The sequence below is a fragment of the Urocitellus parryii genome, chromosome 7, assembly GCF_045843805.1.
Source record: "Urocitellus parryii isolate mUroPar1 chromosome 7, mUroPar1.hap1, whole genome shotgun sequence".
Classification (NCBI taxonomy): domain Eukaryota; kingdom Metazoa; phylum Chordata; class Mammalia; order Rodentia; family Sciuridae; genus Urocitellus; species Urocitellus parryii.
Window position 1 is genome coordinate 151,547,860 of NC_135537.1, and position 27,964 is coordinate 151,575,823.

General features: G+C 47.2%; 1 protein-coding gene and 1 long non-coding RNA gene across 8 annotated transcripts in view; one reads left to right on the top strand and one right to left on the bottom strand.

The window, feature by feature from the left end:
• The window catches only part of LOC144255747 (uncharacterized), a 33,172-nt gene that overhangs the window by 4,395 nt on the left and 813 nt on the right, over window positions 1–27,964 (bottom strand). Inside the window, exons 2-5 of one of the 2 annotated variants that reach the window (XR_013343915.1) lie at window positions 21,626–21,742; window positions 2,840–2,942; window positions 1,422–1,493; window positions 34–156 (exon numbers count right to left, since the gene is read on the bottom strand). This is a non-coding gene — a long non-coding RNA (uncharacterized LOC144255747). Of the gene's footprint in view, window positions 1–33; window positions 157–1,421; window positions 1,494–2,839; window positions 2,943–21,625; window positions 21,743–27,964 lie in introns of those variants that run through there. The other variant, XR_013343916.1, reaches the window with a different exon arrangement.
• Septin4 (septin 4) lies at window positions 3,271–27,551 on the top strand. 6 transcript variants are annotated; one of them, XM_077800583.1, is made up of 15 exons: window positions 3,271–4,400; window positions 4,470–4,855; window positions 5,520–5,564; window positions 6,772–6,779; window positions 20,411–20,707; window positions 21,065–21,158; window positions 21,662–21,748; window positions 22,262–22,385; window positions 25,713–25,847; window positions 25,961–26,078; window positions 26,173–26,274; window positions 26,464–26,560; window positions 26,653–26,815; window positions 26,963–27,062; window positions 27,321–27,551. In XM_077800583.1, exons 1-15 carry the CDS (start codon window positions 3,271–3,273, stop codon window positions 27,378–27,380), a joined length of 2,946 nt encoding a protein of 981 aa, XP_077656709.1. In that variant the 3' UTR covers window positions 27,381–27,551. The 6 variants fall into 6 exon arrangements, with proteins under 6 accessions (XP_077656709.1, XP_077656708.1, XP_026263113.1 ...); XM_077800582.1 differs by having other exon boundaries at window positions 3,271–4,855; XM_026407325.2 differs by lacking the exons at window positions 3,271–4,400; window positions 4,470–4,855; window positions 5,520–5,564; window positions 6,772–6,779 and adding an exon at window positions 15,531–15,607.

The window sequence follows — 27,964 nt, forward strand, 5'->3', positions numbered from 1 at the left end:
TTTTTGATCTAGAAATACCATTTAGACCAGCACTTCACAAATTTTATTTTACAGATGAATCACCTGGAAATCTTGTTAAAATATGGATTTGTTGCATGTCTGTAATTCTAGCCACTCAGGAGGCTGAGGCAGGAGGATCGCAGGTTTGAACTCATGCTGTGAAGACAATAAATAGGTTAAAACCACAGAATAGATGAAGAGATAGGGATGGGGTTCAATGAGTTTTAAGCCTGGGCAACCTAAGCAAGACCCTGTCTCAAAAAAAATGAAAAGGGCTGAGAATGTAGCTTAGTGGTATAGTGCCATGGTTTCTATCATTGGCATAAATTAAGTAAGTAAGTAATTAAGTAAATGTATATTCTGGAATTGAGGTCTGAGGTGATGTCCAAGCTTTTGCTTGTCTACCACTCTCCCAGGTGGTACACTTGGGCTGCTAGTTCATGCACCACCTGAATAGAATTCAGAGGTCTTTATCTTAAAACAATGGTCTTTAACCATAATTGTACATAGAATCATCTGAGGCATTTTTAACAAATACTGATGCTCAGGCTTACCACCATCTGATTTATTTCAGTAGATTTAGAAAAGGGGCCTTTAAAAGCTCTTCAGGAGGACTGAGGTTGTTGCTCAGTGGTAGAGTACTTGCCTTGTATGTGTGAGACACTGGGTTTAATTCTCAGAACCATATAAAAATAAATAAATAAAGGTCCATTCAACTTAAAAAAAGGTATACAAAAAACTCTTCAGGAGAGGCCAGGATAAAGATTTTTGGAACCAGAGATTAAACTCAGGGGAACTTAACTACTGAGCCACATCCCCAGTTATTTTTTATTTTATTTAGAGACAGGGTCTCACTGAGTTGCTTAGGGCCTTGATAAATTACTGAGGCTAGCTCTGAACTCAAGATCCTCAGCCTCCTGAGCCACTGGGATTACAGGCATGTGCCACCACATCTCGATCTAGGATAAAGAACTATTGTCCTAAGGAGAAAAAGATATAATTACATTAAAGGATGTTTATTTCAGTGTTGTTTATAATTTTGAAAAACTGGAAACAAGCCAAGTGCCCAGCAATAAAAGGTTGGTTTAAAAAAATAATAGAGGGGCTGAAGTTGTGGCTCAGTGGTAGAGCACTTGCCTAGCATGCACAAGGCCCTGGGTTCAAACCTCAGCACTACATAAAAATAAGTAAATAAAATAAGGGTATTGGGTCCAACTACAAAAAAAAAATAATAGAATGAATTTATCAACAATTTTATGGAATAATGCTACTAGTACTATGCTAGTAGATATAATAGGGCCCTATAAATTTGTAGATAAATATCTACATATGGAAGTGTATAGAAAGATATATGGAAAGATGCTTATTAAAATAGTAAACTGGGGGGGGCTGGGGTGTGGCTCAAGCGGTAGCGCGCTCACCTGGCATGCAAGCGGCCGGGGTTCGATCCTCAGCACCACATACAAAAACAAAGATGTTGTGTCCACTGAGAACTAAAATAAATAAATATTAAAATTATCTCTCTCTCATCTCTCTTTTTTAAAAAAAATAGTAAACTGGGGGCTGGGGTTATAGCTAAGTGGTAAAGCACTTGCCTAGCATGTGTGAGGCACTGGGTTCAATTCTCAGTACCACATATAAATAAATTAACAAAATAAAGGTCCATCAACAACTAAAAAATATTAAAAAGATAGTAAAGTGGGCTGGGCACAGTGGCACATACCTGTAATCCCACCAGCTCTGGAGGTTGAGGCAGGAGGATCACAAATTCAAAGCTAGCCTAAGCAACTTAGCAAGAGCCTGTCTTCAAATAAAATATAAAAAGGGCTGGGGATGTTGCTCAGTGGTTAAGCACACCTGGGTTTAATCCCAGGTACAAAAAAAAAAGAGAGAAAGAAATAGTAAAGTGGTTCTTTGGGTGATTTCATTTTTTGCAATTTCTTCTACAAAAAACTTTGAATTTAGGGGAGAAAAAAAGGTTTAGGAATTCTTAAAACTAAAATCAATGGGAAAGAGAACTATAATGTTATAATTAGTAATGAACAATTTTATAACTCATTAGAAGAAAAATGTTTAACAGAAGAGAATGGTCAGTATAGAGCACAGAAAATGAAGCGGACCACTAATTACCTTGATAACCCTTTGGAGTAAATAACAGAAATGTTGGATATGATAGGGTCTATGTCCAAAAGACAGGTAAGGGACCTATAAAAGCGAGAGAAAGACAACAAACTTATCCAGAATAGTCCTCCACATTGGAAAGTCACTCTCTAATCAAGAGGAACCAAAGTCCAGCTGATTGGATTGCTGACAGGAGAGGATCATGAGAAAGGACCCAAACATTTATTGTGTGTCACCCACATACCAGGAAGTGGTTTCCAGATGAAGAAACTAAGACTCAGGTAAGTCAGGTAACTTGTCCAAGGTATACAATTAGTCATTTATAATTGAAACTGATACTAAATCCAGATCCCTTCTACTAAGGACCAATAATATGAGACTTGAGTAACCTAGATTTTTAACCCAGAGTCAACTGAAACACCCGTGAAACCTGGAAATTGCTGGAGCTTTATCTTTGAGTATTGGGGGGAAATATACTGGGGATCAAACCCAGGAATACTATACCATTGAGCTAAATTCCCAGCCCTTGTCATTTTTAAATTTTGAGACGAGGGTCTTACTAAGTTGCATAGGCTGATCTTGTGATCCTCATCTCAGCCTCCTGGGTCGCCGGATTACAGGCATGTGCTGCCAAATGTGACTTGGAGGTCTACATTTTGACTTTAACATACAGTGTGGTTTCAAATAAAATTGGGTAACTTTGTACAATATAACATACCTTATTAAATCTGGGACTAACACAGCATGATTGATTTGAGTAGCCTTGCTTTCATAACTCTTCAAGCTGATTTCTCTGGATGAGTTCTGAAAATTCTTGGAACCTAGAGACAGTAAGGAAACCTCTATATACAAAGAAATCCAGATTTTGTTAAGAACCTGGCCAAAGGTTTGGTAGTGTCAAGTCCAAAGATAAATTCAGTTTTCTTTCAGGTACTGTTTGGGTTTCTCTAAAGAATTATGTACAACAGGATGTTTAATAGGAAGCTTCTTCCTTTATGACATCATCAGACAGAAAGGTAGCTAAGGGGACTATTTGAGACACACAGAACAACAGCCACTTTTGTGGGAGTCCAAGAACAGCAGCTTTTTAAAAATGAGAGTAAATATTCAGGCTTCATTAGGATCCTGAAGACAAGCCAGCGATAAAATATGGCATCTACCCAGAAGGGCACAGTCTTTCAGGTGGTCAAGACAAATAAAACTGGGTCCAAGGTAGCAGTTTCAGCACATAAAGGGGCTGAGGTTACTACTTCCACCCCTCATCGGGGACATGGGTACCTTCTTTCCTCAAGCCACCGAAGTGCTGCTGTCTCTTTGAATCCTTCTCCCCAGCAAAAATTAGAAGCTGCACTTCCCACTACTCCCCATTCAGCATCAGACTACTCTCGATTTGTGTCCCCACATTCAGGGCATGTCCACTCTACAGCACAATTCCATCGGGGAACTGAGACCCGAACAAGAACAGAGGCACACCGCCATCACTCTCCTCATCGAAAGAACCAGCAAGTTCAGACACCGGCTTCCCATTCTACAAGTGTACATCGGCACCTTAGTCCAGTCAGAGAGGAAGCAATGCGAAGAAGTGGTGAAAGCAAGCCAGGGCGTGAAGTTGGCCATCGTATCTCACCCCCCGATGCCAAGTCTACCCGTCGCTTGAGTTTTATGGACCAGAAGGATAGCTTGCAATTACATAACTTGCAAGAAGACCCACCTTCCAAGGTCCAGAATCCTCAAGGGGTCAGAGTTCCTCGTAGGATTTCAGCCTATCCAAAGGATGAAGCAATACAAACAGAGACCACTCGAAAGATTTTGAGTGTTGGTGAGGTCAGACCTCCAAAGCGTCCCTCTAGCCCAGAGCATGGCCACAGCCGTATGGTAGACCATCGGACAGTCCATAGAAGGCTCACTAGCCCAGAGCCAGAAGTGGATCATCACAGCTCAACTCCTTCAGAACCCAAGGCTTTTCAAAGGAATATGAAAATGGCATCATCCCTCAAACTCTCTGTCCTTAAAGATTTAGATGGTGGACACCGAGCAGCACATTCAGCTCCTGAGACTCTCTACAAGCATCCTGCGTACACCGAGACCAAGCATTCTCCAAAGGTCATAATGTCATCAGAGGTGGAGTCCAACATGAGGTCCCCAATCCGAGACAGCGAGGTTGGCCGTGAGGTCAGCCGCAAGGCCACCATCTCTCCACAAAGACAGTCAACTCAGCGTGTGACATCTCGAGCAGGGTCTGAGGGCCCCCACAAATCTCTCGTCTTTGTCACTCCAGAGCCCGTCCATAAGCAGCAAATGCAAAGGCCCCCAGAAACTATCTACGTGTCCCCAGGACCTGCACTCAGGTATCAAGAACCCTCCCGAAAGCCCTCCATCCATGCAGAAGTGGAACTGACCCCTCGGCCCTTACCCCCTCGGTCCTTACCTAGGTATGGGCCTGACTCCTCATGGTGGGCCTTACTGAATCCTGAAGTTGAAATACCCCAAAGCCGGCCGACAACACCTGATTTTGAGCCTAAGTCTCCTCCTCCCCTAGACCCTTTAGTGTCCCTTTTTGAAATGGACTCAAGCCCTTTCTGTGAGGACCTGATGTTCCAGAGAGAGAAGGCAAGTCCACCATCACCACCATCACCAAAGGAGTCTCCAGGTCGGGTACCATTGAGGGAAGTGCCTCAGGCCCCCAAGCACACCATCAAACAACCCATTCAAAGGTTTAATGCTTTCTTCCTGGGTATGTGAAGAAGCATACTGCCCAAGTGCAGCCCCAATTTAGTGAGATGGGACATTGGGGTGGGCAGGAAAGGCCCCCCTCTTCATTTCGGGCCTCAGGGCTGCCCTCCGGCCAGTGTCAAATCTAGTTCCATCTTTGAGCCCAATGCTCCATGACTTTTCTGCCAGCTTCTCTGAGCTCCAAGTTAATGACCTCGATGATGATGCTTGGGCCTGGCGTCAGGCATTGACTCTTCCAGGCAATGCTGCTTAACTTGTCAATGGAAGGTAGTAGAGAGTGGTTTGCAGGATCGGAAGCTGATTCCTGAGAGTGGAGATGAAGAACTGAGCTGGGGTGAGGGCTGGTAAGGGCTGTTGAAAAGAATAAGGGCCTCAGGTAAATGTTCTGGCATCAACGTGGAGTAGGTGGGGCACAGATGACTTGAGACTTGGGCTTACAGGAGGGGGAAGACATTAATGGTGGTGAAGAGGGAGGGTAGAAGGAAGGGAGAGGGAAAGGGGAATATGATATTTGGGCCTAAGTGGGAGGAGCTCTTGGAGAGAGTGGAGGGCTGAGGGCACCTTTGGGTGGAGACATAAGGAACTAGAAAGGTAGATGATGTAATGGGGGGGAGGGGTGTCATCCCACAGACAGAAGAAAGCAATAATCAGTCTGTTATTTTCAGATGTCTCTGAGGAAATGCAGAATCGAATCATCTGGTGGCTAAGAGGTCTGTGCTTTTCCTTCCTATGGGTTCATTGTGAGACGTTGAGGAGCAGAGGGTGGCCTTTTTATTCTATTATAGAGCTTGGTCTTTTAGTAGAGTCCCTGCTGGGGTTTTGACCTAAAGGAGCAGAGGAACAACTTGTCTTGCCTATAATTTCACCACTAGAGCCATCCCTTTGGGAATTGGAACTTTTTTCATTTTCAAGATTCTCCTCTTAATGAGAAGTCACTGCAGGAATGAAGAATGATTTAAGCCTCATAGCTTTTTGGCTTACCTGGTCCTACTTATCATGTCCTTAAAAAAAAAAAAAAACATCAAAGCAAACTCCCTGCTTCATAGTCTTCTTCAGAGCTGCCTCCAGACTAATTCATGTGTCTCTCTGGCTCCTCGACCCTCCTCAATCCCCAATACTATGACCTGGGGATATAATAGCTGTTGCCCAGAAAGGGTTTCCATGTATGTCTGGACCTTCTCCTTGTGGTCATCAGTGGGTTTTGTGGCCAAGGCTAGAAGCCATAAGTGTCCTCAGGACCTCAGGATTCTCCTTTCAGTTTTTATTCTTGGCCTCTCTGGTCACAGTGGAGGGTGGGGATGAGCCCTCAGAGAGTAAATCTCAGCAGCAGGGACTTCTTGCTTGTGAGCATTGTGTGGCCCAACATAAGTTCCAGTCCCATGAACGCTATAGACGCCAGGGATCTGGATGAAGAAGTTATTGGGGAGGAGAGAGCCCTGGGAATCCAGTCATTCCCAACCAGAATGAGCCCTCTGAATGATAAATTGCGAAGAATAGAGAAGGGCAGCTCTGTCTTTCAGAGGGAGCAAAACTCTATAAAAACAGGAAGGTAACAAAGTATGGATTCTGGGATTGTTTTATTGGTTTGAGCCCCAGGTCTACTATTTCCTGACTATGACCTTGGGTAAGTTATTTTACCTCTCCAATCTTCAGTTTCCCACAGGTTATGTGGAAATAATGGCTTTCTCTAGGTTATTGTGTTCACTACTTAGCATGGAACTTGTCCACAGTGAGCACTCAGTAAATGCTAGCTATTGTTATTTGGGCCACTTGGAATAGGTGGGGATTTGGACCAGGTTATGCCTATTCTCACTGGACATCTTTAGTAAAATTCTCTTTTTCCCCTTCTGTTGGTACTGTCTGATTCCACTTGCTGCCCCCTGGGAATGCCTGGCTTCTACTTCTTTGTTATGACAGATGAAGAGGTAAGAATGCCACTGGGAAGTTATTTCCAGCCATTCAGTGCCCCACCCCCTTGTTCAAGTCCTCCTCTAGTCCTCTGAAGGAAGTGGGTGTGGAGGGATATAGAGCTGCTTGGTATGGTTGGGTAGTTTGTCCATTGCACAAGTGTGCTTGTGTTCCACTTGCCAAGCTGTGCACCTGTGGCACTGCTTCTCCCCAGAGGGAGATCTGCACAAGTGCTATATGAGCTAGTTGCAGCCCTGGAGAGAAAGAACAGAGACGTTTTAGCAGATGATGAATCTTGCCAAGTGCTCTGTGGGAAGACAGGGCAGCTATGTGTTGGATTAGTCCCCACCTAACTCCCTCCTCTCCTGCCAGGGGCACTCCAGAAAGGGGTCACTTTTCTGGGTTACACACTATTTGGGTCCTTAATTTGGAAAGGCATAAGGTGGACTCTGCTTTTGGCAGTCCTCTGTCCTAAATTTGGCAGCGTCCTGATTTTGCAGTGTATTTTTTGTTCCCATAGTACTTTGGCTCTTCTTGGCCCATGTTTGATAAGATGGTCAAAGCTCTTCCTGTTTTCATTCTTTCTCTTGTCATATTCCTCTCTTATCCAACACCTAGCAATGACCTCTAGTAGGTTCCATCCATGGGCTGGCTGGCCCAGGCCAAACAGTTGACTACAGACAGAAAACAAATGAGAGGGGGACAACTTGAGAGCTCAGATAACCAAGCAGCTGAAGGGGAGGTATCCAGGAATGCAGCTTCCACCTCCTCTGCCATTATCCAGCCTCCAGCCCCCAGCCCTGGGCTCAGCTGTAGGTGGGAGCAGCCACTTTTAGAGATTGCCTCCATGTAAAACAGTAAATCCCTCCTTCCCTCCCTCCCTCCTTCCCTCCAACCTTCCCTCCTTCCTTTTCATAGACAATTTTTATTCAGATACCTAGCACTCTAGGCACGCTTGGGGAAAAATCTCATAGTACACACATAACATTCTTTGGCAGTGAGAAACTGACCATCTGGTTGGGAAGATAAGATATGGACAGGAAACATTTAAATAACAATTTGTAATAGTTTGTATTCAAATGTCAAAATAAACAGAACAGACTGAATAGGTACCCTTGGAGGGTCTTAGGAGAGAGGGAGTCAGCAAGAGGTGGGTAAGGGGGTTCAGTTACACCCTCTTTCCCAAAACCAGGGGAGTTATATTAACAACTGGCTTCTTGCTTACCTCTTAATTTAAATCTATACCTTTGGGAGGGGGCACTATTTCCCTTCGTTCAAGATTTGATGTTTTTGACAGAGAAGGCTCGTCCCTGTCCTCCCCCACCCTCACCCATTTTTTTCTGTGCATCTTGTTTTAGTTTAGGAAGTCAAAAGCCTTGGCAGCAGGACAGCTCCTTCCAAAAATAGCTCTTATCCTGTCTGGATAATTACAGCTTTCCAGCCCTGTTCGGCAGCAGAGCTGCTCCCCAGAAGCTGGGAAGAGAAGCTCCCAGGCAGCTGGGCTTCTGGTCTTCTCTGGCTCCCTGAAAGTAGGGGGCTATTGATGTGGGCCAGATAGTCTCCCTGAAAAATATAAGATAATTAGGTTTCTCCAGCTCAAGCTGCATGGTCCTCAGGCAACCTCAGAATGGAGACTCTGGTGCTAGTGTCCAAAGCCTCTGTTTCCTCTGATCTGAGAACGGTTGACCATAGAGTCTGTTCCAGATTCCATTCCCAGCAAGAATTCTCTGGTGGCCCACTAGGCTTGCCTGGCTCATGGAAGACGGCATGTTTGTTGTTGAGCTTCATAAGGCCCTGTGGGTCCACAGCTGGGGATGGTGCCTAATTCAGCCTACATCTGTCTTTGTCAGTCTCCTCCCCAATGGCTCCTCAAGGCCCTTTTGTCTTAGGGGACAGATACTTGTCATCCTTGGATTGGGCATTAGGGGCTAAACTCTCCCCAAAGGAGGTTGTGCTGGATCGAGGGAAGCATTCCTAATAGTTTGTTGTTGTTGTTGTTGTTGAGAGAGAACTAGCAGAAGCTCTTTTGGGTCAGTAATGGCAGGGGGATCGGGGGGCTCCTTTCTCATACAGCTCAGGGGAGTTCCTCTTGAATAGGTGGAGCCTCAATTCCTCTGATGGACAGAGCCACCCCAGCTTCAAGATCCTGTGTTTTCAAGGCACCTGTCCTACTCACCCTCATATAAGACTTCTCAAGCTGTCAGAGAACAAGATGGTTATATTATTCGTATGTGTGTGTGTTCATATACATACATACACACATATGAATGTGTATATATATAATGTATGTGAATATGTGTGTGTGTGTGTGTGTGTGTGTGTGTGTACATATATATAAAAAGAAACCAACCAACTCTGGAGAATAGGCCAGGAACCAGAGAAGACCATCTTTGTGATACCTGAGACAGACCTCAATGCCTTTAAGATAACATGTCATTTGACCCCCGAGGGACTGGACAGTCAGCCTCTTTTTGACTCCTGAATTACTGGGAAGTTTTGCTGAGGGGCACTTTGTTTATACAGAAAACCTCAAAGCCTTGGAGGGTCCTGGAATGTGTCTGCATTCATGGGGATGGTAACAATCCTAGGATGTGGCTGTCTGAAAGCAACCTTGTAGACTGTTTTTTCTCACCTCTCCCATTACCTTTGCTTTGTATAGAGGATCATAATTGAGAGGAAAGGGAATTGTTGAAAGAAAGGCTGAAAATGGGGCAGAGCATCACAGGAGGCTTTTCATAATAGCTTGACCCTACCGCGCAACTTCCTAGGAAGCAGCCATCTCATCCAGTCAGATGATACCTTGATCATCTCCAGCTTCCATGGGTTGCTAACTCCAGAGCAGGACAAAGTCTGGTGACCTTTCACCACGACTTGTTAATTTGGGGATAGGCAAGGTGGAACAATTAATTCATAGGGGTTTAGCACTGAAAGTCCTGTGTTCCAAGGATCCTTTCAGTCTTGGGCACCCCATGACTGTTAAGTCATTGGGACTGGGACAAGCTGTGGTTTACCTCAACAAGAATCCCTGGAAGCACAGGGCAAGGGAAATGATTTCCTGGATTCACTGTGAGATCTGGACAGGTCCCTCCTTTTTTGCCTATGAAATGGGCAGAGGAAAACGTGTTGCCTTCCTCTCGGGTTTGATGGCAAAAGGGAGGACACCCTTTGTTCTTTGTTCTGTCCAGAAAAATCTCACATAGGAAGGAACTTGCCATATCTACTTTGAACTTTCTGGTATATTGTCAGAAGCTACTTGCTTTCCTGACTGGAATCCATCTCCAACATGATATCTTTTCATAAGAGTACTTTGGTGGTGTTTGAAATGGTGGATTTTTCCAGTCAGAGGAAGAATAGTAGGCCTGGGTGAAATATGGAGGTTGGCTTTAGAGGGTAGGGTACATACTTGGGTAATCCATAACCCAGAAGCCACCCCAACAGCTGCTCAGCAGAAGAAGGCTTTCCTAAGTGGCAGAAATGGTCATGTCCCTTCACCCTCCTCTGCTCAGCTGCTTTTGTCTCAGCTGCTGTGAGGGGAACATCAAGAGACAGCTGCACCTTGGGGGCTGAATGAAGGCTGGAGGAGGGGAACAGAATGTGAGGCAGTTCCTGAGAAATGTCCAGCCTCTGAAACTGAGTAAGAGGACTGGGCCAGCCAAAGTCTCTGCCTTGTTTGGCACACTAACCACAGGCAAAGTCATCTAGCTCCATGGGGTCTCCATAGTGGCTGTCTTCAGGAATTTGGGTTAGTAGGTCTGAAACCAAGACCTGCTTTCTAGAGATGGAGTGGTGTCCAACTGGAAAAGCTGACTCCATGGGAGCCAAGAGCATGGTCATTCCATTGTCACCTTAGTCTGAGGAATTACTCAATTATTCTTTCTCCTCCCATATGTCTACAACCATTATACACGCACATTCCTAATCCTCAGGAGAGAAGGCATTTGAAAAAATCATAGTTGACAGTGGCTGGTTTGGTGTAGATAATTTTCCCAAGAGCTGAGATAATAGCTACCATTCATTTTGGTGATTATACCTTGTTAAATGTGTTAGTGAATTTTTACAGCAATCTCTGAGGTATACCTTTTCCTATTTGATATATGAAAAAACTGAGGCTCAGGATTTGTTCAAAGTTGGAAGCTCTTTAAGAAGATCTTGCCCCAGAGTTTCAAGTATGTGGTATAGAAATCCTTCTTGTGTAGCCATATCTTCCTGGCAAAATAACTTCCCATACAGACCATGTTGGCCTGCCCAAAATAATTCTCAACAATATCAAGAATTATGAGGGGCTGAGGTTGTGGCTCAGTCAGTGGTAGAATGCTTGCCTGGCAAGCATGTGTGAGGCACTGAGTTCAATTCTCAGTACTGCATATAAATGAATAAAATAAAGGTTCATTGACAATAAATAATATATTTTTAAAAACTACAAAGAGGATGGTTTTAGTGGGAGCAGCATCCATTTACTTGCATGTGAATTACGAGCCCGGGAGGTGGGCATGAACTTGAAAGCAGCCAGAATTAAGGGCAAGTGATGGGTCAATGAAGCCCACAGCCTCAAGGCTTGTCCCGCTCTAAAAAGTCAGAATGGAACACTAATCAATGCATCCTTTTAGTGAGTTCATATTGATCAGTCAACTCTTGGGGGCAGGGACCTGGTTACTAGGGCAGACATCACATCACATGTTGACATCATGTTCCCTGGATTGAAATGAATAGAGGTTAAAATAGAAGACAGGCTCCTGCCCTTGAGGGGCTTATGATTAATTTAGGAGAGAAAAGTACATAGATGGGTCACTTGAGAGGGTGTGGACAAGGACAAAGCAAAGTTCAATGAAATGAGTCAGCAAAGCTTCTAGTATGGAAACACTTGGAGGGTAAAAGACAGGGGGACACAGATTTTGGCTCAGTTTTGAGAAAGACCTTAGAACTCAGCTGCCCAAATGTTGAAGTCCAATGTTGTTAGTTGGCCACGGGAGGTATTCAGATGGAGGCAGGAAAGATAAGGAAGTTCATTAAGAGAGTCAGACATTCAGCTAAATAGTCACAAGGAGATTTGCAAGTCCCTCCAGCTCTGAGCTCCTACCCTGCCTAGGGTGGGTGTTAGAAGAACATGCCCTATCAGGGTGGCTGACTTCCAGCACCCTGCCACCTTTGGAACGCCTCTCTCTGTGACTGTTCAGCAGGAACCAAGAAATACAATTCTTAAGATATTTTGATTTCTTCCTTCTTCACAGACCTTGCTGAACAGACTGGCTGAGCTTTCCTTAAAAGACACAACCTAGGGCTGGGAATGTGGCTCAAACGGTAGCGCGCTAGCCTGGCCTGCGTGCGGCCAGGGTTCGATCCTCAGCACCACATACAAACAAAGATGTTGTGTCCTCCAAAAACTAAAAATAAATATTAAAAAAAAAAAGACACAACCTAGTGATGGCCCTTTGCCCCCACCCCTCTAGGGCTCTCTTGACTATATCATCAGTGACTCATCCACCTCTGGGGGAAGGGAGGTACAATTAGTTCTTGCACCACTTAAAGAAAACAGCTACTGAGAGGCAAAAGTAGTCTTTTGCTAGTCATGCAGATCTGAAATCCTGATTTCCTGTGGTAATCCGTCTTTATTCTTGGCCTGAACCTTGGCCCTGGCTTGGTCTGAGTGCAGTCTCCTTGCTTATTAGCACCTGTGCCACACAACCTTTGCCATGTGTGGTCAGGAAAGACCCAGTAGAGGGGGCTGGGAGGTTTTCCATACAGACCATGTTGGCCTGCCCTAAATAAAGGAGTCACAACAACATGCGGGAGCTGTGGTTACTTGAGTTTACCAGAGGAGTCACCCTTTTTGCTAAGCTAAGCAGCTACTCCCCAAACATTTGGCTTACCACCCTAGCAGTGCCTGAGAAATTGTACTCTAGACAAGGACATTAACACCTGGTGGGATGTTAAATATCAAGGAAAAGTCAGAGCTGAGTTGTGCTGAGGCAAATTTGGCTAGGCCACCTGCCGGCTAGAGGTGGGAAGGCACTCTGTCATCAACCACTTATAGGAGGGCTGCTGTAAGTCGGCCCTGCTTCAGATCAGGTATGGGAACTCCAGCAACATGGAGCAAGAGGGCTGGAGTTGGGGGAGTTCGGCCTCTTTCACTGAGGGAAATGAGCCCAGGCAGGGAAAAGGACTTTTAGGCAGTGATGTTAACAGTCCAAGCTGGCATGGGGACATATGCCAAGGCCAACTTCTCTGAGAACTCTCTAAATGCTACAAGGCTAGCATACTGGGGCTGTGCAGGTAGAATGGCTCAAGTCTATTTGCAGCTTTTATTTCACCCAGCATGTCTTATGTTAGACCTCTGGTACCGTGGTTAGAAAGGGACTCAAACCCCAAGATTCTTGGCTTGGAGCTAAGTTCCATGGTCTCAGTCCTCTCTTAGGGCCTCACCTCTCTCAAGGCAAGCTGGCACCATCATGCCTTTGGACACAGGGCTTTCTGGAGCCTGAGCAGTGGGTGCCAGAGAGGAGTGGGGATTCCAGCACAGGCAAGGATGAGTTAGCTGAACTAATTATTTTTTTGTGTGGTGCCAGGGAATGAACCCAGGGTCTTCTGAATGTTAGGCATTGAACTGCCTTTTGAGCTGTTTCTGTGTCCACACTTTAAATACAGCTTGAGTTCTGGGGAGGAAGGTTCTTATGATAAAGGAAAATAAGACTCTCTGATGGGGCTGCCTTCTCTTCCTCCCCACCTCAAGTCACAGACTACTGATTGGAAGCACCCAAGAGGTATTCTTCTTTTTTATTTTTGTGCATTATAGTTTTACATAATTGTGGGGCTCAGTTTTAACATATTCATGAATATAGGGTTATATATAATAATAATTATTATAAATTAAATACTAATATAAATTATTAATAATACTATAAATTATTATTTCTAATAATAAATTATATAACATAATTTGCTCAATTTCGATCCCTGGTGCTACTCCTTTGCCTCTTCTCCTCCCTCCTCCAATCCCTGGCCTCACCTCTGTTGGTCCTTCTAATAATTCATTTTTAAAAATTGGTGTGTTATAGTTACTCATTAAAGTAGAATTTATCCAAGATAAATGTACCTGCATCAGTAATAGGGGACTAGGGCTTTGAACAGTGGGGTCTCATGACGGTTGGATCTGATGGCAGTAGCCACTACTGCTTCTGCAGACTTCTAACAGCCATTGATTATCTCTTTAGGTCTTTTGTCCTCCTGAGTAAGCTTCAGATCTCCTGGGTCTACCCCAGGCCTTTTCTGGGAGCCTCTCTAGAACTTCAGAGGTCCCCTCTCACTGGAGTCAAGCTGTAGATCCCCATTTTCCTATGCTTCCAGAGCCATCTGAATCTCTTCAAGTCCAAGTTTTCTTTAGTATCTCCTTCTGTTACCTTGCTTTCTTCCTCCAAGGCCTACAGCATACCCTCCTTCTTCATTACTACTTTTAGAATGCCAGAAATTGCAAGGAAACTTAAAAATAATCTAGTTTAATTCCCCTTATTTTCAGGAGGAACTAAGAGCCTGAGAGGTGAAGTGAGGTGCTCATGGTTGCCCAACTACTAGGAGTTTTTCTCCTCAACTTGCTGGTTAATGAATATTTGCTTCTGATGTGTTTAAGCAACAACCTCTCTTAATCTCCCAGTGCCAAATATCCAGTCATATCTCCTACAGCAGTTCCATGTTTTCCAGAGCCGGATCTTATCTGCTGTTCCTCCCTTGACTGAATACTGACTGGTCTCAATTGAGGCCAGTAGCTCACAGATCAGATAGAAATAAGATAGGCAGGCATCTGACACTTCCACCCATAGACAGCGCCATACCTATGGGGCTCAGTTTTGTCCATAACAAATACAGGCAAAGGCCAGTCAGCCTGTCCTTGTAGGAGGGCTTTTGGAGTCTGAGGGGGATGCTTCTGGACCTCACCAACTCCCCACCTCCAAGCATGTACCTCTCTCTAGCTGTTGCTCTGGCGCTTCTGAGCTTCTAATGCTTTTAAAGATGCTGAAGCATCTGTCCTACAGCATCTCACCTGCTTGTCAGAGGAAGTATGGTCCAGCTGAGCCTGGGTCATGCCTAGGCTGGCCTCCCTAGAGGCCCTTCCAGCTTTCCTCAGCTCTAGGCAAGGCTCCAATGCCCTATTAAAGCCACTCAGCCTCCCCCTTCTAGCCTTCCAGCAGATGATCCCTAGATAATTTCTGCAGTAAATCCTCTTTAATCTCTAATCTGAGGTCCTGCACAAAGGGAACTTACTGCTAACCTGTCTTTTCCACAGCTTGGATGGAGCTGGAGAATGTTTTGACATTCCCCTTTAGGAGGTGTGGTGAGGGTATGGACAATCAGTAACTTGGAAATCAGTCAACTTCCATAACACTTTGATGAATCCCTGGGGTGACCAAATATTTCTCTCCAACTCTTATGGCAACTCCTCCTCCCTTTGCAAAGGCATCTCCTTCTAGGGATGCTAGGTGGTTGTTGCTTTCTTTTTGGGTACTGGTTTAAACTCCCGAGGTCCTGAGCTGTCCAAAGAAGCCACTCCAGGATTAAAAAAAAGCCAGGTAGCCAATGTAGCCCAGGGTCAAGGAGCCGAGGCCTCCACCATGCTTTATGCTTCAGGGGATGGCTGGCGCCCCAAGCCTAGTTCGCGCAGGCACCCACCGCGGAGGTGCAGGCCCCTCCCGGGGCCCGACTCGCCCCGCCCCCGCCGGCTCGCCCCGCCCCAAGCGGTCGGGACTTGGGGAGGCAAGTGGGGGCAGGCGGTGCGGTGAGGTCCGCGCGCAGCTCCATCCGCGGGTCGCTCGGGCGCTGTCCAGGCGGAGCCGGCCCGGCCCGGGCTGCAGCCATGGTAAGACCGGCGGGTGCAGGGCAGGGCCAGGGCGCTCAGGGCCCGCCGCTCCCGGGCGGCTCCGAGGAGACCCGCGGCGCTGCAGCCCCGGCTATGCGGGGCGAGAGGAGCTGTCGCCAGCTCCAGGCTCGGGCAGGCACTGTTGGCGGGTGGCGCTGCGTCGCCGTTCCCAAGTTTCTCCCCCCAAGCCAAGCAGCTACCGAACAGGCCGCGACCCGCGACGAGTTGCCCTTGGTCTTGGGGGAAGGGGTGGGTCTGTGTTGTGGGAGGTGCCCGCGATAGAGACCAGCATGTTGTTCTGGGGAAGGCGCGTCAGCGATGAGGGTGGTGAGGGTCTCCGCCCTTGCCTGAGTCATCTGTTACCTAGATGATCCTTCCTCACTCATCTACCGGGAGCGCAGAAGCTAGCACCAACTTCCTTTGGAAAACATAGAGGAGATCCACAAAACTGCCAGCATCCTAAAAGGGATGGTGAGACTCTTGGTCCCTCCTTTCCAAAACCTGGCAGCCCCTTTCTCAAAGAAACACCTGAACACCTGAGAGGAAAGCCCACCCCACCATCCCGTGGGGTGGGATCAGCTGTATCATTTGCCTCCCAGACAGGAACAGTAGGGAAGCTTCCTCTGCTGCACCTACCCCCCCCCCACACTCCCCAACTAGGTCCTTCTGCAGTGTGTGGGGGTTGGGGGGGACTCATTCCTGCCACCTGCCTGTAGTGGGAAGAGAAGCAGTAACCCCAGCCAGCCTTCTTAGAGGTTCCCAGGTAGGAGGTTTTGATGCTTGGTTGTGAGGATGCCAGCTCTTTTCTTGACATTGTTGCCAGAACCTGCCACAAACATAGCCTGTGCTGTCTGGGCCTTCAGGCCACATCCATCTTTCCCAATCTGGAAGCCTCCCAGTCTTTGCCCTCTGCTTTGGGAGGCACAAGCTGTTTACAGCAGGAGAGGATTCTTGACCACCCTGTGGGGCAGGATGTTGGCTGAGGGCAGCCACCAGAGGGAAACTCCCTGCATCCTGTGGAATCAGAAGCTTTCAGGTTTAGAAAGGCCAACCTTTTGGGCTCTTGTCTTTCAAGCTGTGTCCAGGCGGAGGCCCAAGGCTTGGACAGGAAGTCTTGGTGACCCTATAACCTTCCCCAAAGAGGGTTCCTTGGAAAGGCTAAGTGGTGCCTGTCCTGATCCTGGCCCTACTCCTTTTCCCCACTGGGGGATGGACAGGCTGATTGTTCCAGGGATGGAAGCCTGGGGAGACACTGTTTATCCCCAGTGCCAAGCCCAGCAGGGACCAGAGGGACTTTTTCTGTTACACACCAAGTTCAGTTCAGCTAAGGTCTTGGTGCTTTCAGTTTGGCTGAGGCCACCCTGTTCTTTTCTAATTAGAGACACCACCACCAACAAAGTCTCCAGTCTCAGGCCCCTGCCCTTAAGCTAGCCAAGTTCTTAGGCTGACTACTGGTTCATGTCAGGCCACAGTCCTCTATAAGGGTCTCCTTGTGAAAGGAGGATGGTGTCCTAGCTGCTTTGGGAATCAGTGTAGAGGACTCCCCAGCCCAGCAGCCCCAGGGAATTTACATTTACATGTGAAAAGAATGACAGATCAACATTAATGACTATACTGGGACAGGAGTATTACTTCTCTCAGGTTCAAAGCAGCTTGAGGTATCTCAGAATGATTTCTCTCCCCAGTCTCCCTGGGAGGCAAGGAAGGGCCATTCACAGTTGAACATTAAGACCCTGAAATTAAAGACACTATTAAGACTCACATGGGGGTGTTTCCAGCCCAACCAGAAACACTGGCCTTCTGACTCCTAGTGGAGTGCTCCATTTGTACACTGCCACCCAGACCCCTCAATTCATCTCCCACCTAAATGGCAGCTCTTGAGCCTCTGGAATGTCAGTTTCCCATATGCTTGAACCCATGCCCCTCAGAGACCAAGTGCTAGCAGCTCATTGATTTTGTGAGAATGATGGGATGATAGAATTGATACCCATCCTCCTGAGTGAGAGGTCAGGTATACTAGGGTAGTCAGAGTCCCTGGAGCCAAGCTGCTTCTGTGGCTGGGATTCTCTGCAGGCAAATCTAGGAGCACATTTTCTAAGATAGTGGGATAGCAATTTCTCCTGCTGGGAGAAAACAAAGGGACACTTGGGAAGACCCCTGGAACTTATACTCAGAGGATCATTGGATATCCTACCCTACTTCAGCACTGCTTAAGGTGAGAGATGGGGGGTGGAGTTGGGAATAGGTTTTCTGGGTGAGTGTCCTGGGTGTACTGGTGGGTCAGGTCACCTTGGGGGACAGTTCATAGTCTTCAGGCAAGCATCAGGGTCCTTGGGGGTTAACAGAAGAGGCCAAGTGGATCAAGAGTCTGTGCTGCAGATAGACTTGGGAGGTTGGTGCTGTGCCCACCAGGGCAGTCAGCAAGCAGGCGTCATGGGGCAGCCAATCAGAGGAGGAGGGGACTGCAGAGGAACCAAGTGATCCTGCTGCAGCTGAGCTGCCCTTGGAGGGTGGGAGCCAAGGGAAGGGGAGGAGGAGGAGGGAGTGGGGTAGGACATTCCACAGGCTTTTTTGGCCCCTGCCAGAGACAGAGGGAGGTCAAAGAAAAAGGGAAAGGAGCAAGTCCGGAAGCCAGATGACAACAAGAGCATCAAGACAAGGCTGTTTCTGTGTGTGAGGAACTTTGCCTGGGAGATAAAATTAGACCTAGAGCTTGCTGACAGGGAGTCTGAAGTGTGGGGCATGGACCGTTCACTGGGATGGCAAGGGAATTCTGTCCCTGAGGATGGGACTGAAGCTGGGGTAAGATGCTGCTCTGGGAGTTGGGTGGACCTGACTTGACTTCCCCCTGCCTTAACTGGGAGTGGTGCTCAAAGTCAGTGGCAGAGTTGGGGGGTGTGGACAGATGGGAGGTGAGGATCCTAGTGTTGTGACTCTTTGGCTAGAGCCCTTTGGCTTCCTCCATGCTGAAGCATAGCCAGGGTTGTCAGAGAGGACAGTGCCGAGTTCCTGGTGTCTCTGCTGGAAGATTGTGGGGGGACAGGGCTCTCCATCAGCACCTTCCCTTTTCCCTTTTCTGTTGCCCCTCTGCTCAGTACCCCCTGAGCAGAGTTCTCTCTCCCATTCTTAGCCAATCCCCAGACCAACTGCTAGGGCACTGTGGGGTTGTGTAGAAAGAGATGTTTCCTGGAATTCCCCAGACTCATTAGCTGCCAGACAACAGGACATGCTATCCCTCAAGCCCCATTCCTTCTCTGTTGCTGTATCATTAATTGTCCAAGCTGGGATAATTTTGAGAGTTAAAAGGGACACAATTAAATCATTATGCGAGACCAATAAGCATAAAAGGGGTTGTATAGTTAACCCAACAGATATCACAAATATCAGGCCTGCCTTAGGATTGCCTCTTGTGATCACTAAACCTCCACATGCCAGTTCTAGTTTCAGGCTAAAGGGTCTCTTTCCTTCCTTCTGTCCAGGCAAGCTCCGAAGTTTGTTATCAGCAGGTATGGGGATGAGAGGTGACGCCTGAAAGTTAACTCTTAGGAGACTTTTCCTTCCAGCTTCCCTTTCCTAGTCCTTTCTGTCTGGCATAAACTGACAGTGTGCACATCTGCCTCTTTCATTTCATCCCTTTGTAAAATGGAGCTATGCAGGAAGACTCTGACCATCTTATCTCCTTCACTTTGCCTGGGACTCCACAGTGGTCCAGGGTAGCCCCCTTGGCTTGGCCAACCCCCAGAGGGTGAGTCAGCTTCTGCAGCCGGCCGTTGTCCATTGTCTGGGGGTGGCACGTGGGTGTTGTGAGGCAGAGCTGAGCCCAGCACTGCCAGGCACTCCACAAAGGACGTTGACCCCCAAAGGAGAGAGGGGAAGATATAGGGTCTAGAGCTGAGGGGGAGCTGCCCATCTCCCAAGCTAGGGGTGGAGTGGAACTGGCTTCTATAGAGGAGCCACTCCATTCTCTGCCTACCACCACACTGTGACTACTGAGGGGTTTCCCTAGATGTTCCTCTCATTTGGGGGCCGTCAGCAGTCTTGGAGGTCCAGCCAGCCTTCCAGGCTCTTCCAGTATCCTCCCAACCTCTCACTTGGTCCCTCCTGGCTGCCCTCTGTCCATATTCAGCATCCACTGGTAGGTTTTTTCTTCTCTCCTGGGGTCCAGGGCCAGATTCTGGTGTGGTTTTGCATCTGGAGTAAGAGTAGGGTCAGCAGGATTGAACTCTGGGCACTGAACCTTGGAGAATGAGAACTCAGGGTAGAATCCTTACCTGGGTTTTCCCAGCTTACTGACTAGCAGTGACAGACACAGAACCTCCTGCGGGTTATTGACCTGCTTGGGAGGCAGCTCCTTTCTTTCTGTCCTAATTCCCTGTGCCCCTAGCCTTCTGACTCCCTGTACTCTCCTTGAGTCCTCAGCCACACTGTTCTCCCTCTTATTCAATTTAACTTCCTGGCCTTTGGGGCAGTCCCTGGATCCTGGCTTGTCCAGACCCCCAGAAAGGGCAGCCTCAACAAACATCCTGCTGAGAGGGAGCTCCAAAACTGGAGAGCAGGGCTTTGGAGGCTGCCTAGGGATCCTCCTGGACCCTGGGGCCCTTCCCCATGTCTTAGCTTGGGGATACTGGTGAGAAGGTAAGGCCTGGCTGCCAAGTTCTTTCCCTTCTAACCACGAGTGCCTCTCCCCTCTCCTTCTCACCTCCTATGTCTGCCTTCTTCCTTGTTCTTCCCTTCCGGTTCCCTCCTGCCACCTCCCACCTACTCCATCTCCCCACCCCACTACCTCTAACCCACGTCCTCCAGATCAAGCATTTCCTGGAGGACACCACGGATGATGCAGAACTGAGCAAGTTCGTGAAGGACTTCCCAGGAAGCGAGCGCTGCCACTCACCGGAGGCCAGAACCAGGGTGTCCAGGCCCCCAATCCCGGAGCCAAGGCCCCAGGCCCCAGACTTCTATGATGATGACCTGGAGTTCAGACCCCCCTTGTGGCCCCAGTCCTCTGACAGCCAGCAGTACTTCTGTGCCCCAGCCCCTCTCAGCCCCTGCACCCGGCCCCGCAGCCCATGGGGCAGGCTTGATCCCTATGATTCCTCTGAGGTAGAGACTTCAGCCCTGCCTTTGCCTTTCAGTGGGTGGGTATAGGAAGACCCAGGAAGCGGGCAGACAGCCTTGGGGTTTATGTGCATGTATGTGTATATGTATGCACCTGGGATCTCTTTCTGTCCTGTGTCAGTCCCAACTCCTCTCTTGTCTGCCCCCAAGAGCACTGGAAACTGATAGTATCAGCAGGGGCAGGAGGCCCAGCTGGTGGCTTCTGATGAGAATTCAAAAGAGTCTGGCACTGCTCCTTTAAGACTGGGGAAAGATCGAGAAGAAAGAAAGAAAAGACTGGTCCTGGGTGCTAGGGCCCCTCTTGTCTCTCACCCTGATGCATTCTGCCTTCCTGTCCACTAGGATGACAAGGAGTATGTGGGCTTTGCAACCCTCCCCAACCAAGTCCACCGAAAGTCTGTGAAGAAAGGCTTTGACTTTACCCTCATGGTGGCAGGTAGAAAAGGGCAGGGATGGGTTGGGCAAGGGATGTTTTTAGGTGGGGAGTGTGTATGTGTGTGTGTGTGTGTGTGTGTGTGTGTGTGTGTGTGTGTTTGAGAGAGAGAGAGAGAGAGAGAGAGAGAGAGAGAGAGAGAGAGATAAAGGGGCATGGGTAAAGAAGAAGGAGCAAGCAGCAAATGCCTGAGTCTTTGCAAAATAGCTAGGAGTCTTTGGTGGCCAAAAATATGTATATGTTGGGGGGAATGAAGTAGTGCCAGAGTTTTGTAGTGTAGGCTCCTTCTGTGTGACCTTGGGCAGTCTGTTGCCTCTCTTCATTCAAATGAGACAGCTGGATGAGCTGATCTCTGCTTCCTTGTAACTCTAAAATGCCATGGTTTGGTTAGTCTAGTCCTGATTGATAAGAAAACAGTTTTCCCACCAAACCTTGATCCAGTGGAGCTGCCCTTTGGCTACAGATCTTACCTTCTGATTTGGTGCCTCTGTCCTCTCTCCTGTCAGGAGAGTCTGGCCTGGGTAAATCCACTCTTGTCAATAGTCTCTTCCTCACTGATCTATACCGGGACCGGAAACTCCTCAGTGCTGAAGGTAAGGAAAAGAGAGGAGCATAAAGACAGGCAGAGAGACCTGTCTTGGGATGTTAAAGTCACTACAGAGTCGGGGGTGGGGATGAGGGAATGGGGCCCTTCCCAGCATGCCGGAAACCATGACCTCCTAGAGAGATTGACAACATCCCTCCAAAGGCCTGTCTGGCCTGGCATCCAACCAACCAGCTCCCTAAAGATTTGGGTGCTGAAGCAGGGCAGGGATCAGAATCCTGCTCTTTGAATGAGACTCTGACCCCCAAAGGATTCCAGGAATCCAAAAAGGCCGGGAGCAGAGGAAAGGCTGGGGCCAGAGCCAACAGCCACCGGCATTTCCTGTGTTGGGAAATGTGCTCCTTGCTGGTTCCCAGAGAACAGGCCCTTAGGCAGCCTGTGGGTGGGAAGGGGGGCAAAGTGGATGAGGCAGTCTGGGCAGCAAAGCTGACTGGGGTGGGTAGTTTGTGCTGACTGGGAAGGTCCCTGCCCTTGCCCTTGCCTCAGTTTCCCCCTTCTTCAGAACGGATCATGCAAACCGTGGAGATCACTAAGCATGCCGTGGATATAGAAGAGAAGGGTGTGAGGCTGCGGCTTACCATTGTGGACACACCAGGTTTTGGGGATGCAGTCAACAACACAGAGTGGTATGTTTAACCAAAAACAACCCCAGCTGCCCCTGACCCATCACTAACTTCGCAAACACACACAGGTGCACACACAGCCACACCTGTCAGGAGAGAGGGAGGGTTTTGTGACCTTAAGCATATCACTCCCCTTACTGGATAATTGTCTTCTTCTCTGTAAAATGAGAGGGAAAGGGTTGGAATAGATGATTTCTAACATTCAACTCTGACCCATAATTCTATAATGGCGGTGGGAAAAGAAGATAAAAAAGAAGAGCCTCAAAAAAAGTAAACATGAAGCACAAGGCCTGACACAGTGGGTGCTCAATAAACATCTTTCTTTTAGATGCAAGGTCTTGTTGAAAGGGAGGGGTATGGAGGAGCACGGAGGGAGGGCTGAAGGGAAGGAGAGGCAACACGAAATAAATGGGTAGAACTTTGTTTACCAGGCACCATCCAGGTTCTCTGCCAGAAGAAAAGGTAGTTTTGTCACACACACACACACATGCACACTTCACCATTCCTAGCTATTTTTTTTTGTGAACTGGAGAGAAGCTGAGGTAATGGTCAGATGTACGTGAGTAGATGAGAATAATTTAAAAAGAAAGAAAGAAAGAAAAGGTGGTACCTTTAACAAAGTTAGGCAGGTGGTACTTGGAGCCCTAGACTCACAATTCAAATCTTGCATGATCTTGAGCATGGCTGCATTCTTATTTCTTAAAGTTGGAAAATACTAGTCTTTCTTGGTACAGTGATGCACCCCTATAATCCCAGCTACTCAGGAATCAGGAAGATGGCAAGTTCAAGGCCAGCCAGAGCAACTTAGTGAGAACCTATCTCAAAATAAAAAGGGCAGGGGATGTAGCTCAATGGTAAAGCACACCAGGGTTCAGTGGGGATTTTTAAAAGTTTTTTTAAAAATTAAAAATTAAGGGCTGAGGCTGGGGCTCAGAGGCAGAGCGTGCGCCTAGCATGTGTGAATCACTGGGTTCGATCCTCAGTACCACATAAAGTAAAATAAAGACATCGTGTCCATCTATAACTAAAGAAATTTAAAAAAAAATAGAAAAATACCTTCCCTTATCACCTTAACCAGTTGATCTGATAATCATCCCAGAATGATGCCTGTGCATTGGAAACTGTAAAGGGCTACTCATACTCACCAAATTTTGTAATGATCATCGAAGAACCAATTATAGGGCCTGTTGTTCAAAATTATTAAGGATTTCAAGATAGTAACAGCAGAACATCAAATCAACCCTTCTAAGTGCAGGTCCCTATGTGACTACACAGGTCCCACACCTCACAGACTAATCAGACTCTAGTAGACCTTTCTGTGCTGTGAACCCCCCATTATGTGCTTCATCACTACATATCATTACTTTAAGCCCAGCTAACCAATTCCTTTTCAACTTCATAAGCCTTGAGGGAAAGCTGTTTCTTATATTTTTCCATAGCACTAAGCTACTTCATGGGACATGGTCTTATTCCTGGTGGGGTTAAGTGATTTCCATATTGTCGTCATCCTTCCCACTCTAGCAGTATGTCTCAGCAAACCACTTGTCTTGAAATTCTAGTACCAACCAGTACCTGCTTCTTACTGTAGCAAGAACTGCTTTCTCCTTTAGTCTATTTACCTTCCATGATAATATTGGTAATAACTTCAATTGCAATAATAATAAAATCTCCATATCACAGTTTATAGTGTAACTTAAATTTTTTTTTGTACTTGTAGAAGGACAGAATGTCTTTATTTTGTTTGTTTTTATGTGGTGCTAAGGATTGAACCCAGTGCCTCACAGATGCTAGGCAAACGCTCTGCCACTGAGCTACAGCCCAAGCCCTATAGTGTACCTTAATAAACTCATTTAGTCAATCAGTAGGAATTTATGAAACACATGCTAGGTGCCTAGCCTGTGTTGAACATTTTAAGAAATGCAGAACAAATATGAATGGTCCCTGTGCCTGAGAGGTGTACAGTCTAGTAGGTAGTGGTGGAAGATTGAGATGGGGGAGCAGTTCTCTAACATAGGTATCAATCAGATGAAAGTCAGTAAATGGGTCAGGCCAATGTATAATGGCAAACACTGATCTAGGAGTCAGAAAGCCAGGGACTCAGGTGGGTAGAGAATTTACTAGCCAACTGATCTAGAGCAAGTCTCCTAGCTGCTTTGGATTTAATTTTTTTATATATAAAACGAGAATGACAATGGTCAAAATGCATAATATCTACCTGTACAGAGAGTAAGAATTACACTAGATAATAGAAGGCCAAAATTGAAATTCTTAAAAATATTTATATAGTCATGCATTACTTTATTATGGACATACATTCTTAGAAATGTGTCCATCAGGTAATTTTATCATTGTGCAAACATCATGGGACATACTTACATGAACCTAGGTGATATGTCGATCACTCAATGTGACCTCCTGATGCAATCAAGCGATGCTTAAAAACATGAATCTATGAGGCATAACACAGCAACTTTTTTTTATAACAAACTCTTGTTTTGTGCTGGGATCAAACTCAGAGCATTGCATATGCTAGGCAGGCATCCTACCTGTATTCCCAGGAGCTGTATTCCCTGTCTTTTTTTTTTTTTTAATAAATAGAAGGCATACACTAAAATAATGATAAAAAGCATAGTATAATAAATATATAAATCAGTAACAGAGTCAATATTGTTATTAAGTAGCACAGTAGGTTTGTTTATACCAGCATCACCACAAACACATGAGTAATGCATTGGTGCTATAATATGATGGCAATTTTTCAGCTCCTTTATAATCTCTTGGGGACTGCCATAATCTGTGGGATCCAAAACCGATGGAAACATCATTTTGTGTAAATATATAGCTTTGTAGTGGAGGGGAAAGCAGTGTGCATTGGTATAGTTAAAAGAGCCTTCATGGAAGAGGTGGTTCTTAGATAGAGCCTCTAAGGATGGAGCAGGTTTGGAGAGGTGGAGGAAAGAGTGGGAACCATATGAGCAAAGGCTCTGAGGCTGGGTTTAGCCTGACGTAGGACTTCCCTGGCTTCCAGTTGATGTTTGCCTCCAGCATCTTACTGTTCTTAGGGCTTTGTTGGGTCACCCGCACCCTTTTCTTTCATCAAACTAGTATTTATTGAACTCTGCCTATATACTCAATAAAATTTTCTATCAGGACATGTGAAATACACACCTGTCCCACCCTGGAATCTCTCTGAAGGTATAGTAAGGCAAACCAAAGAATAACAATATCTTGAAAACACTACTAGGGGAAAGGGTTACTTCTTTGCAATCCCAGAGCTCACTAGGCAGCCCCCACTCCCACAGTTTCTCTGCTTGTCTGTCCCTGCCCCAGCTGGAGGCCTGTGGCAGAATACATCGATCAGCAGTTTGAGCAGTATTTCCGAGATGAGAGTGGCCTGAACCGCAAGAACATCCAAGACAACAGAGTGCACTGCTGCCTGTACTTCATCTCACCCTACGGCCACGGGTATGGTCCAAGCCTGAGGCTCCTGGCACCGCCGGGTGCTGCCAAGGGAACAGGCCAAGAGCATCAGGGGCAGGGCTACCACTAGCAGGTGGTCACAGATTCCTGTTCCCCAGGCTCCGGCCATTGGATGTTGAATTCATGAAGGCCCTGCATCAGCGGGTCAACATCGTGCCTATCTTGGCTAAGGCGGACACACTGACACCTCCTGAAGTGGACCGCAAGAAACGCAAAGTGAGGGAAGCTGGTGGTGGGCGGGGAGGGAAGCAGGTGGGCTTCTAGAAAAGATGCTGTCCCCAGAACTGTGGGCTCCTCATCTATTTGCCAGATCCGTGAGGAGATTGAGCACTTTGGAATCAAGATCTATCAGTTCCCAGATTGTGACTCTGATGAGGATGAGGACTTCAAATTACAGGACCAAGCCCTAAAGGTGGGGCCATCCCAGGGCATGCCTTTTCCATCTTTTTTTCTTGGGCAGAAGAAGAGAGTAGACTTTTATATAAGGACAGGCTCCTGGGGAGGAGGAGGACCCTGGCTTCCTACAGTGAAGCAGAGAAGATGAAGATAGAGGTAGAAAGGAACAGGTGAGAACAGGGGGTTCTCCCCTAACTTCTTTCAGGAAAGCATTCCCTTTGCGGTAATTGGCAGCAACACTGTGGTAGAGGCCAGAGGGCGACGAGTTCGGGGCCGACTCTACCCCTGGGGCATTGTAGAAGGTAAAGCACTGAGCTTGGGACCAAGGTATTTCCTTCACTTAGTATCTCTCCCCTACACATGCCCCTGGCTGACTCCTAGCCTTGCTATGCAGTGGAAAACCCAGGGCACTGTGACTTTGTGAAGCTGAGGACAATGCTGGTGCGCACCCACATGCAGGACCTGAAGGATGTGACCAGGGAGACACATTATGAGAACTACCGGGCACAGTGCATCCAGAGCATGACCCGCCTGGTGGTGAAGGAACGGAATCGCAAGTATGACTGGAAGCCAGCAGGGGGATCCCAAATGCAGCCTTGGATGAGACCAAGCCCCTCCTTTATTCCTCTACAGGCCCTGGGCTCAACCTAAGTTGGTGCTGGGATCCCCTAGCCTTACCAGCCCTCCTTTCCCCTTCCCCTTAGCAAACTGACTCGTGAGAGTGGTACCGATTTCCCCATCCCTGCTGTTCCACCAGGGACAGATCCAGAAACCGAGAAGCTAATCCGAGAGAAAGATGAAGAGGTGAGAGCAGTGTGAGGTGGTAGGGGTCGACAGTCTGGGAAGTCCCCTGTTTAATCATAAACCTCAGTATCGGTTTGGGAAAAGAAAGATTTCCTGGCTCTGGTGCATATTTTGGACATTGATTGGTGGTTCTGCCCAGTTTCCATCATATGTCCTAGCTACCAAGGCCCTGACTCAAAGGATTAGAACTTGGGGACACTTCCCCAATACCATGGGACTCTCCAGAAGGCCCCATTTTGATGCATGTGCCTGTTCCAGCTGCGGCGGATGCAGGAGATGCTACACAAGATCCAAAGACAGATGAAGGAGACCCATTAACTGGATTTCAGTCCTGGATATTTAAATTTCTTCTTTATGCTCATGCCAGCCCTCCCAGCACCAGCTCTGCTCAGGCTCCCGCAGCTACTGCCACTTCGCCTTACATCCCTGCTGACTCCCCAGAGACTCAGAGGAAATAAAGTTTAATAAATCTATATGTGGCTTCTGGTATCCCTGTCTGCATCTTTACCACCTCTTGGAAACCAAGATCCTAGGACCCAGTTTGAAAGCCTGATGGAGGGGGATGCTGGTGGCTTGTAGTAGGGAAGGAAGAGAGGGGAAAATTTCCCTTTCCCATTTCAATCCCTGCTTAAAATATAGCCTGACTTCTTCATCTTAATGATCGAATCTATCCTACTGTACTATCTGGGGCCTGGGCCTGCCTGTATCTTTCTTATATACAGTAACCTCAATTCTATAGCAGTTTTGGATTTGATACCAGCCCTTGGGAAAACATAATGTATAAACTGCACTCAACCTCCTGACTTCCTATTTCCCCCCATCTTGGAAAAGGGGACATGCAGAATTAAGCTCTAGGAAGCCTATGATAAAGCACTGAACAAATGCTGAAGGCCCTGTAGTCA

Excerpts from the sequence above, each read along its gene's own strand:
- Septin4 (XM_077800582.1), top strand. The coding sequence starts at position 3,271 with ATGGCATCTACCCAGAAGGGCACAGTCTTTCAGGTGGTCAAGACAAAT. Across the intron at positions 22,386-25,712 it reads GCAGTCAACAACACAGAGTG|CTGGAGGCCTGTGGCAGAAT; the intron begins GTATGTTTAACC and ends TCCCTGCCCCAG. Across the intron at positions 26,816-26,962 it reads GTGAAGGAACGGAATCGCAA|CAAACTGACTCGTGAGAGTG; the intron begins GTATGACTGGAA and ends CCTTCCCCTTAG.